The 12,157-nt window shown below is 43.0% G+C and overlaps 1 protein-coding gene across 4 annotated transcripts in view; it reads right to left on the bottom strand.

The window, feature by feature from the left end:
- AHCYL2 (adenosylhomocysteinase like 2) overlaps positions 1–5,131 on the bottom strand; it is a 199,240-nt gene extending 194,109 nt beyond the window's left edge. For 2 of the 4 annotated variants that reach the window (XM_053609156.1, XM_053609158.1), the window contains exon 1: positions 4,708–5,131. In XM_053609156.1, the coding sequence (XP_053465131.1) occupies positions 4,708–5,070 (363 nt within the window). In that variant the 5' untranslated portion in view covers positions 5,071–5,131. The remainder of the gene's footprint in view (positions 1–4,707) is intronic. The other 2 variants (XM_053609157.1, XM_053609155.1) reach the window with 2 other exon arrangements.
- Positions 5,132–12,157: the final 7,026 nt, after the last annotated feature.

The raw sequence follows: 12,157 nt of genomic DNA, 5'->3' as shown, positions 1-12,157 counted from the left end.
AGAATCGCTTTAAGCCCAGGAATTGGAGGTTGCTATGAGCTGTGTGAAGCCACGGCACTCTACCGAGGGCCATAAAGTGAGACTCTGTCTCTACAAAACAAAAAAAATAATAAATAAATAAAAAGAAACTGCCTATTAGTGCAATAAAAAAGAAATCCACAAAAAATTACAGATTAAGGTTTAAAAAGTTCAATCCTGAGTTTTGAACAGAGAAATGTTGAATTGAAAAATAACAGAATTTAAAAAAAAAAGAAAAATAACAGAATTTGAGCTAACAGATGAAGAGTTCTGTTAGCTCTATCACATTACTGTAACCTTGAGACAAATTTCTTAATCTCTCCAACCCTCAGTTTCCTCAATAAAACAAGGATAACAATACTGATCTCTGAGGGCTCTTAAAAGGAGCAAATAAAATAATATATGTGAAGCTCTAAGTACAAAGCTTCGTACATAGCCGGAATACGTCACAGTATGTTTTCCCTTCCACTTTTTTCAAGAGATTTAATCAAAGATTGATTAATAGAGAAGGTGGGACTTAAAGAAAGGGAAAAGTGGGGTGGTGCCTGTGGTTCGTAGGGCGCCGGCCCCATATACCGAGGGTGGTGGGTTCGAACCCAGCCCCGGCCAAACTGCAACAAAAAAATAGCCGGGCATTGTAGCGGGCGCCTGTAGTCCCAGCTACTCGGGAGGCTGAGGCAAGAGAATTATGTAAGCCCAAGAGCTGGAGGTTGCTGTGAGCCGTGTGACGCCATGGCACTCTACCGAGGGTGGTAAAGTGAGACTCTGTCTCTACAAAAAAAAAAAAAAAGAAAGAAAGGGAAAAGTGTTAGCTGAACAGGAAGGAGAATTACACTTCTCAGGATTTACTCTAAGGATAAAATTTTCAGATTATTAGTAAATTACTAATATACTGCTGCTTTTCTGTATAAAACATTCTTCTTCCTCTCTTCCAGTTTTACGGTTCTCTGAGTTTCTACATTTGTATAATTCTCTCCTGTCCTCTTTCAAAAGCCCTGACTTAGTCCCTTCTTACTTTGGTCTTGGCATGACCTTAAAGAGACACACCTTTGGGTTCACTTAGTACTCTAAAAGACTTCGGGGAGCAGCCCAGAACCCACCATTTAAGAAGTTAGAATTAGTGGGTTAAATTCTACCTCTGCCACTCTCTAGATGCATAACCTTGGGCAAAACACTTAACCTCTAGGGACCTCATTTCCTCATTTGTAAAACAGAGATAATGCCGCCTACAGAAACACCTATGACAACTTCAGGCGCATTAAAGGTCAATTAATGGTAACTATTATTATAGTCCAACTGCCAAATGCCTTCATGAACACTTTTCAAGGTTGTACTTTTCTGACTGGCAAAGGAGTCATACTGCTCCCACATTCCCATGCCCAGATCCAAAACATTCCATTTCAGTAATCTATAATTAACCAAATCAAAAGCTTAAACAATTCCGGGCAAGAAAGTGCTAACATAGCTCAACTCATTCTCTCTTGTAAGCAACAAAGTCAGTGCAAGGTGAATATGTTTGCCAAAAGCAATAGAGTCTGTTTGAACGTGGTCATTACCGAGACTGACGTAAGCACAAACTAGTTGAGGTTCTTAGGCTTGCAGTCTTACTGCCAAAGTTTTACCTTTTCTGAAATAAAACCTCTCCTGCTTTGTTTTCCCACCATATGCCAACACTCCTTATCACCTATTTTCAAGAACACAGAGAAATAAATCCTCTCAACTACTGATGCTGGAACTTTATCTTCTCATTTCACAAATTGCTGTTTACAGAGATTTTTGGTTTACCGGGTTCACTTAATGTACGTATATAAACATACTGTAGCCACAAGAGCAACGCAAGTTACAGGATAGACAGATAGATGTCAAAGATAAGACGTGACTCAGTAACCTGAACACCATATGTTCACTCTTATTAACTACTGCACTTGAGAATTCTAGCTCTTGTAAAAAGCTTATTTCCCTTGAGTGGCTGAGCAGAGTAACAGAACGAGGAAAACTGATGACAGATACAAGAATGGAGTAAGAGAAAACATCAATGGAAATGTGACTTAAAATAAAAAAATTTTGGCAGACAATAATTGCCTTTGGCAATTTCATAGGCAAAGGCAGCTATTTCAATACTAGTATCCCCTGTCCCTCCATATACTTTAATAAAAACAGCGAGCAGTAAAGGTCAGAATGATGATTTAAATGGACAATCTAAGAATCAACAAAGGCTTAACAAATCAAAACATCACACTGCAATCCTTTGGTGAGGCTAACTTTCAACTTGGGGAAAAAAAGGCAGTTTTATGAACTTGTTTTCATTTAGCCAATCGGTATCAAGAAAGGTGAAGGTTCTGCCCACAAAAAGCAGCTCAACAATACCCTTAGTTTTGTCATCCAGCTGTATCCTTGCCCAGAGCTTTACCTACTTTAACTTTCAGCAGAGAAGTTGGTTTTTTTGGTGCAATTAACATTGTAAGACAAGCTCAGCCCTGTCTTCTATAGCCTTAGGCTGCTGAGTAAATCATGGAACATATATTTTGATGCTGAAAAAACAAGAAGAAGGTGGTTCAGCAACAAGGAAAATGGTGAATCAGCACATCTAGGATTAAGAAAAACGGCCTCTGGTATGCTAGCTTGTGACTTTTTTTTTTTTTAGCTTGTGATTTTTTTTAAACTTCTTTATATAGAATTGATTGAACTGTGGCACCTTTCAGAGGAAGAAAAGTTTACATGCACTTCAGCCACAATGGCAGGAATAAAAAAGTAAATTCTTCATAATAATAATTATCATTTAAGACCCTATTCTATGTGCCAAATTCAATGCTAATTTACAAATATTTATAATCCTCAATCATAATTAGTATTCTCATTTTACAGAAGAAAAAACTGTGATTTGCAGAATTTGGAAATTACCCAAAAATTAGTAGTGAGGGTATTCATTTCAAACTCAGGTCTGCCTGACTGTCAACCTCATGCTATAAAAGCAATTTGATAAACACTTTTACCCTCAAGAGAGCTAATCAAATTACAAATTTTAGACAAAAACACTCCTGATCACAAGATAAAGACTTGACCAATTATTAATATCAAGTTTCTCACAGAAATATGCTTCATGTTTCCAAACTCATATCTGAGAACTACCAGCACTGTTTACTATAATTCCTCCCAGAGGAGTTTCATACTGCCAATGACAAGGACACTGTCCTAAAGCATTATTACACAAATTCCCTCAGTCTTGCCTTTGACATCTTTTGTTACCTATATTTGAATAGTTAGAATGAAAGTATTATCTGCTATATCTTTTTTTTTTTTTTTTGTAGTGTTTTGGCCCAGGCTGGGTTTGAACCCACCACCCTTGGCATATGGGGCTGGTGCCCTACTCCTTGAGCCACAGGCACTGCCCTATCTGCTATATCTTAATCATGAAGCTATTACACCAAAAAGTTAGTGTGGATCCAAGGTTCCAATTCAGCTTAATCCTATACAGTAAAGCTAATGTAGACTTCACATTCCTTTATTGCTGTTCTGATAAAGCAATTAAAAATGGGGCGGCACCTATGGCTCAAGGGAGTAAGGCACTGACCCCATATGCCGGAGGTGGTGGGTTCAAACCCAGCCCAGGCCAAAAAAAATAATAATAATAATAATAAAAGCAATTAAAAATCATTCATGACAATTTTAAAAAGCCATACATCATTGTGTTCATATTGTGCCTAGGAAATTACAGCCACAATCCCTTTTTATCTGATCCACATCTCTTTTCAAATATTTGTCCCTTTTTTTTTTACTGTGCTGATTTCCCTTTAAGAGGGAAAGAGACACAACATACATAGCCAATGTACAGTTAATACCGGGGTATCATACATCTAGGCACACTTAACTCTTCAGTATTCTGAGGCCTCCTGAAAAACTGACACCTGAGACAGAAAACCCCACAATGATCACCTTTCCCAAAAAGAGCAGCATTTTTTTCTTAATGCTTTCGTACTATACTAAAGGAACCAACAGAACAGTAAATTTTTCATAGAGTCTAATAATCATGGTGACCAATTCCTAATCAGGAAGAACCAACCTCTTAAGATAAAATAGTGAAGAGAATCTCTCCATTAGCCCGCTACATTCAGAGAAGATAGACTATTGCAATGGCTAGAAATAAAGAGCATCAACATCAATACTGCTCTACAGAAGCGGTTGGCCACAGACAGGCAGAAGAAAGTCATCAAATGAACAGAAACCAGACAACTCTTGAGGTTTTCAAGGCAAAGTAACTACTGCTTACTTGTTTTCCAAGTAGAAAGAGCTGTTCACTCTTATTGCTGGGTGAACTGCTGTAAGCGGTAAAGTTTTTCTATACCACGGGGGTCTTCTCCCCGAGTAACATGGAAAATAACACACGGGACTGCTGGAGAAGCGGGACATAGTATTAGGTGGCCTCTCCTCCCCCGCCTATTCCAAGTAGCAGAGGAGAGCGCTACCTCCATGTTATTCATAGCGAAGTACGGTCGTGCAACCTGCAGTCTCCGCTCCCCAGTACTCGGGGCCAGCGGGGGCATCTCTGAGAAAGTGAATTTGAGGGTACAAGGGGTCCTTCTGCTCCTGTGATCAGAAGGGAAGGCATAGAGGGTGGTGCCGCCGTGCGGAGAGGATCTGCGGTTCCCCGCCCTCCCTTCCTCTCCTCAAGAGGCAGCCCGGCCCCAATACCTTCTTGACTGTGCGCGGCGCTTCGGTGACGGTGCCGTCGGGGCTGACCAGGGCCTCGCCACCGTCGCGGTGCCGCTGGTGCTGATGATGCGGGTCGCTTCGCTTCATGGCCGACGCTTGAGGCACCTTCCCGGCGGCAGGGCTGAGAGCGGCGGCCGGCCCCGAGCCCGGGCCATGAGCCGGGGGCCGCTCCGCAGCGGGAGCTGGAGCCTCAGGGTCTCCGCCGCCCGCCGGGGGGCCCATGGCGCCCACCGCCGCCGTGCTCAGTCTCAGTTGCGGCTCCGCCTCGGAGGGGCTCAGGTCCTTCAGCTCCACCTCAGGCACCTTGGCGGCAGCCGCTGCTGACACAACCTGCACCGACATCACCGCCTCCACTGCAACCGCCGGCTCCGACTCCAGCCCCTGCTCTTGCTCGGCCCCGCCTCCTACCTCCCTTCCCCTTCCCTCCCCCATTCCCCCACTCCACCCCTCCATCGCCTCCGCTCCCACCCCCTTCCTCCGCCCGCCAGCGCCGGCCTCTCCAGTTCCGCCCCGCCCCTCCCCTCCCCACCCCGGCCCGCTCAAGGCCCGACTCGCGCGCTAGGCGCCACGGAACCTGTAGTGCGCTTGCTCAGGAACACACGCGGCCAGAAGACCGCGGGACCTCAGCCCCCGACCTACACTGCGCGCCGCGGGCGTGGGCAGGGCCCCCTGGGAGTTGTAGTCTTTTCCGGCCTTTGCTCCAGAAAGTGACATTCTGTCGGAGAGAGGGCGCTTTAAGGCTGGTGACTAACGGGAAGGAGTGAGGAAAGGTGACACGACGGAGAAGAGGAAGAGAAAGCCTCCAGAGGCTTTGTGGCTTCCGGGGAGGGAACGCTAGAAATCCTAGGACTGGGAAAGTGGCGGGGAGGAATGACTGGTTACCCTGACAGCCTGAATTTCCTCCGGTGGGCAAGTCCTCGGTCACGTGAGCGGGCATTTAAAGGAGAAGCGGCGGAGTCACGTGAAGAACCGCCTCAGCGCTTCACGAGGCTGTGGTTTTTTGTGTGTGTGTGAAATCGGGACCCTAACACCTTTCTAAACCTTAAGGGCTTTGTTTTCATAAGGACTAAAGTAGTGCCTTGTCTGCTGTGAGGATTTGTGGCACATTCTGGATTTGAAGTTAAAATAAACCCCCAAAGAAGTTACCTATCACTAGGTGAAAATTCTAGGACTGAGAAATTACACGTTGCCTTAAACAAGGCCAAATTTTTTGACCTAAAATTCTGCTAGGGCAATAATCTGAAATTCAGATATATCACCTATCATATATATACATATATATATGCACACACACACATATATACGTAAGCATAGCTGTATATCAAGTAAAATATGAATAATGATTTGATTTTCTTAAGTGATGGGATTTGGGGTGATTTTTTGCCTTCTTGTATTATTTTTAAATGTTTACATTTATTTTAGAGGGTGTGGGTACAAAGACGTGTGGCAGGTTTTTTGTTTGTTTGTTTGTTTGTTTTTTTCCCCCAGAGTCTAAGCTGTCGCCCTGGTTAGAGTGCCATGGCGTCACAGCTCATAGCAACTTCAAACTCTTGGGCTTAACCAGTTGTCTTGCCTCAGCCTCCCAAGTAGCTGGGACTGCAGGCGCCCACCACAAAGCCCGGCTGTATTTTGGTTATAGTTGTTATTGTTGTTTGGCAGGCCTGGAATGGATTCGAACCCACCAATTCCAGTGTATGTGGCTGGCGCCCTAGCCACTGAGCGACAGGCGTGGAGCCCGCAGTTTTAATTAACAAAAAGCCGTCTGAAACTAATGTGCAACAACAGAGGAATGGTTACAGCCTTTGAAAATTGTTTGCCAGCTCGGCGCCTGTGGCTCAAGCGGGTAATGGGCCAGCCACATACACCTGAGCTGGCGGGTTCACATGCAGCCCAGCCCACCCAACAACGATGGCTGCAACCAAAAAAAATAGCTGGGTGTTGTGGTGAGTGACTGTCCTCTCAGCTTCTTGGGAGGTGGAGGCAGGAGGATCGCTTGAGCCCAGGAGTTGCTGTGAGCTGTGATCTCATAGCACTCTACCCAGGGTGACAGCTTGAGGCTCTGTCTCAAAAAAAAAAGAAAAAAGAAAATTGTTTGCCAAGAACATTTTTGTAATAAGGGGAAACAAATGCTTATGATGAAAATAAGCTAAAAGCAGGAGATAACATTGCACATTGCATAATATTTCGTGTAAATAATACTTTTTCAAAAAGTGGGCTGATTGTGGTGGCTTACTCCTGTAATCCCAGAATTTTAGGAGGCCACTGAGGGAGGACGGGAGTTGAAGACCAGCCTGAGCAATATAGGGAAACCCTGTCTGTACAGAAAAATAGAAAAAAATAGGGGCGGCGCCTGTGGCTCAGTGAGTAGGGCGCCGGTCCCATATGCCGGAGGTGGTGGGTTCAAACCCAGCCCCGGCCAAAAACCACAAAAAAAAAAAAAAGAAAAAATAGGCAAGCATGTGAGGGGAAAATGTAGGTTCCCCAGCACATAACAGAAACACTATGCCAGCCTGGAGTATTCACCAAAATTGTTGCAAAGTAGAGTAGATAGGTACCAAGGTAACTACTGGAGGGAAGGGAAGAAAGTGTCTAGCACTTTTTGACCTTGAAATGGTCAGAACAGACTGGCCCTAACTACTTTAGAGCTGCTTTGGCTAGTGCCTTTTAGCTAATTATAATACTAAAATCCCTGCCTGGTGGAAAATTACAACATAACAGGGGTTGCATGACAGTATGTGATGATGGTACTGAACCTGTATGATTTATTTCACTGTGAAGGAACAAAAATACGATGTAAAAACTTTGCATTACTCACTGGAAGGAGATCGCTAAAGCAACACTGCGGAATGAGAAGATGGGGATTCTGCCTGCAAGAAAGCTCCTGTGGAGGAAATCTTATGCCATGCTGCCCAGGAGCAGCTTCTAATAAATTCATCAAACTCATCAGACTCCTCTTGTTTGAATCATTCCTTGGCCTCTTGGTTCCCTCTCAGTTTGGGGAGCTGCATTTCTATCCTGTCCTGGGATTTTCTGGGAACAGCCTGGTGGTGCAGGCCTGTAGTCCCAGCTACTCAGGAGGCTGAGGCAGGAGGATCACTTGAGTCCAGGAGTTTAAGGCTACAGGAAGCTATGATTGTGTCCCTGTACTTCGGCCTGGGTGACAGAGTGAGAGACCCTGTCTCAAAAAAAAAAGCACTCTGGTGACAGTTGTGTGTAGTTTTTTTTGTTTTTCTCTTTTCTCAGAGAAACAGAGGCAAAGTGGATCTTACAGTTTACAGCTGCTGAGAGAGTGACAGCCCTGACTACCCAGGAAGGTCACTATACATCTAGTCTTTGACCATCTAGTCTTTGGAATAATTTTCTTTTCCCCCAGCAAGAATTAAAAAAGAGGGAGAAATCATTTCCCTTGATCTCCTCCTTTCATGTGTTACTACAGTCTTGGAAATTTATTCGCTTTGTGAAGTTGTCCTACCTTGAATGGAACCCTTCATTTCCACATCTCCAAGTTTGTGCCTTTACGCTGTGTGTTGGAAGGCATCTGAGCACTGCCATTCCCATAAAGCCCACAAACCCAGCAGACACAAGAACTTCTTAAGCTTTCTTTTCACATTCTGGCTTTCAGAATTTCCTTCCTGTTACAAAGAACCAGCCTAGAGCTTCATCCTCCAGCTGTCGAGGCAGAGATTAGCAGCCCTATAACTCATTTCTTTCTTCCCCCTAATGCACAAGGGAGCTGTGGTACAGCCACCTGGCATGTGTTGAAGCTCAAAGGCAGCAGCTGCCTACCTGGACTGCCAATATAATTGATCACAGAGGAGATGAATTAATTCCTCACTGGGATATGATTATAAAACATAAGGAGTTTAAGCACTGGAAAGAAACTGATATTCATCCCTTATTCATCCAGGCACACCAGAGATTGGGGCAAACCTTTAGGGGACACTTTTCACTCATTCTCAGCCACATTCCTACATACCTGCTGGCTTTGGCTATCCTTGTTGCTGGGGGACAACAGGCACAGTTGAAGATCAAATTACCATGCTGGAAACGGTAATTAAGCACAAGTTTGTGAACTATGTTAGAAATATTTAGTCTATGAAATATTTAGTCTCTAAGTCTTCTTTTACCTAGCTCATTCATCTTCCAGAACGCTGGCAGACAGGAATGATCTTCCATTCAGGGAATTAGAAGATCTCTGAGGTTATCTGACCACATCCAAGAGAGAAATAGGCCAACAAAATCACCAACTGTGAACACCTTGCATGTGTTCACAGAGCTTCTGTGAACCATTTAATGCTACACTCAAGTATGAGCCGACAGCCAAAGTTGACATATGAAGTATGTCTCTAATATGAAAGACAGAGACCAACATGGGTAAGCAGAAAAAATAAATAACTAGGAGGAGACAGAGGCTATGCATCAAGAAGAAAGCAAGACAGGGCCAGGTGTGGTGGCCCACGTCTGCAACTCTAGCACTTTAGGAGGCTAAGGCGGGTGGATTGCTTGAGCTCAGGAGTTCAAGATCACCCCGGGCAAGAAAGAGACCTAGTCTCTACTAAAAATAGAAAAATAGCTGGTTGTTGTGGCAGGCTCCTATAGTCTCAGCTACTAGGGAGGCTGAGGCAAGAGGATTGCTGTGAGCTATGACACCACAGCACTCTACCCAGGATGACAGCGTGAGACTTTGTCTCTGAATGAATGAATGAAGGAATAAATAACAGAACATGCTGTTTGAAGAAAACATGAAACCTTTAAAGTGAACACATGCTAGCAGAAAATTCTTAAAAACTCAATAAAAAGAGAAATTAAAAATAGGAAAGGTACATTTTACTTTTGCTCAGACTGTTGAAAAATGGTGACTTGTTTCATGGTTTTTGTATTTGTGTCTAATGTATGTTTCACATGATAGACATAATACATTGTGAGCTACAGTTTTCGGGAAAAAGCAATCTTTTAGGAATTAGTTTTCGTATCTTCAATATATTTTTCTTTAAATTTTAAGAACAATGGCCAGGTGCAGTGGCTCACACCTGTAATCCTAGCACTCGGGTAGGCCTAGGTGGGTGGATTGCCCTGAGCTCACAGGTTCAAAACCAACCTGAGCCAGAGCAAGATCCGGTCTCTAAAATAGCCGGGAGTTGTGACAGGCACCTGTAGTCCCAGCTACTTGGGAGGCTGAGGCAAGAGAATTGCTTGAGTCCAATAGTTTGAGGTTGCTGTGAGCTATGATGCTAGAGCACTCTACTGGGGACAGCAAAAGTGAGACTGTCTCAATAAATAAATAAATAAATAAATAAATTTATTTCAAAACAAAAACTGGAAAGAAAAAAAATTAGAGGACCAGTCCAGAAAGTCCAACACTGCAGTAATACAAGTGTCAGAAGGCAGTAACAAAGAAATGGATGTGGCTTGGCACCTGTAGCTCAGTGGCTAGGGCGCCAGCCATATACACCAGATCAGGCAGGTTCGAATCCAGGCTGGGCCTGCCAAACAACAAAGACAACTCCAATCAAAAAAAAAAGCCGGGTGTTGTGATGGGAGCCTGTAGTCCCAGCTACTTGGGAGGCTGACGCAAGAAAATCGCATAAGCCCAAGAGCTTGAGGTTGCTGTGAGCTGTGACGCCATAGCACTCTACCAAGGGTGACATAGTGAGACTCTATCTCAAAAAAAAAAAAGAAAAAGAAATGGATGGGAAAAATAATTCAAAGAATTCCCTTCACAGTAGCTTCAAGATACATGAAATACCTAGGAATATATATAACAAAAGAAGTGAAGGACCTCTACAGAGAAAATTGTGAAACCCTAGGAGAAGAAATAGAAGAAGATATTAACAAATGGAAGAACATGCCTTGCTCATGGCTGGGAAGAATCAACATTGTGAAAATGTCTATAATACCCAAAACAATCTACAAACTCAGTGCAATTACCATTAAAATACCATCATCATACTTTCAAGGTTTGGAAAAAAATTCCTCGTTTTGTATGGAACCAGAAGAAACCCTGTATAGCCGAGGTAATTCTTAGTTATAAAAACAAAGCCAGGGGTAGCACCCTATCAGATTTTTGGCCATATTACAAGGCCATAGTGATCAAAACAGTATGGAATTGGCACAAAAATAGAGACATTGACATTTGAAACCAAATAGAAAACCATGAGATGAAACTAACCTCTTACAGCCACCTGATCTTTGATAAACCTAACTAGAACATACACTGGGGGAAAGAATCCCTATTCAATAAATGGTGCTGGGAGAACTGGATAACCACATGTAAAAGACTGAAACTGGATCCACACCTCTCACCTCTTACAAAAATTGATTCAGGATAAAAGATTTAAACTAAGGCATGATGGGGTGGCACCTGTGGCTCAAGGAGTAGGGCACCAGCCCCATAAGCTGGAGGTGGCGGGTTCAAACCCAGCCCTGGCCAAAAACTGCAATAAATAAATAAATAAAAATAAAAAATAAACTAAGGCATGAAACAATAAAAATTCTTGAAGACATGTATATGTAAAAATAAATTAAAAAAAATATAGATGGGAAATAGATGTTCACCTTCTTATATATATATATTTTTTTTTTACATTTTATTTTATTTATTTTTTTTTTTGGTGTGGTTTTTGGCCGGGGCTGGGTTTGAACCCGCCACCTCCGGCATATGGGACCGGTGCCCTACTCCTTGAGCCACAGGCACCCCCAGTTCACCTTCTTATATTAACAGGCTATGGAATTCAGGCTACTCCTCCCACTGAGAATGAATGGAAAAGCTAGACAAAATGTAAAATAAATCTGCTTGAAAGCACTGGAAAGTAAATGAAGCTTTCAGACCTTGGAGAAGGAAAATCTCCAGAGAGGGGACCCTATCCCGTGGGACCACTTTCCCCCTTCTGCTTATTTCAGAAGGTGCAGCCATGAGGCAGAGAGGTTGCACCAATCTCACAAGGACAAGTAGACAAAAGTTCAGGCACCACCCAAATGGGGGAACCCCCGGCAAGCACTCTCTACTTTAGTGGACAAAGAGAGCTTAAAGACATTTTCAATTAAAAAAAAAAAAAAAAAACAGGCATAGCTAAGAAAAAATATTAATAGTTGATCTGAACAAAATAAATACCGAGGTGTATGGTAGAAGAAAAGTCATGCAAGGTGGAAGCTTGGTGACACAGGGAAGAGTAAAGGGCCAAAAAAATAGGACGTGGGGGGTAAATATAAGGGTAAGCCTAAAAGCCTGTTAACTATACAAAATTAATAGAAATAATATCTTATAGGACTTAAACAATATAAACCAAATTAAAATACAAAAAGCAGAGGTGAGTAAATGGAGTTAAGTGTTTTAAGATCCAGGCCTTGTCTGGAAAGAAGCAAGAGTAACAATTTCTATTGGAGTTTGATAGATGAGGGATCATGGTGTGCTCTCTAGGGCAACCATTAA

Source organism: Nycticebus coucang, chromosome 11 (assembly GCF_027406575.1).
Source record: "Nycticebus coucang isolate mNycCou1 chromosome 11, mNycCou1.pri, whole genome shotgun sequence".
Classification (NCBI taxonomy): domain Eukaryota; kingdom Metazoa; phylum Chordata; class Mammalia; order Primates; family Lorisidae; genus Nycticebus; species Nycticebus coucang.
This window is presented reverse-complemented; position numbering and strand designations above follow the sequence as displayed.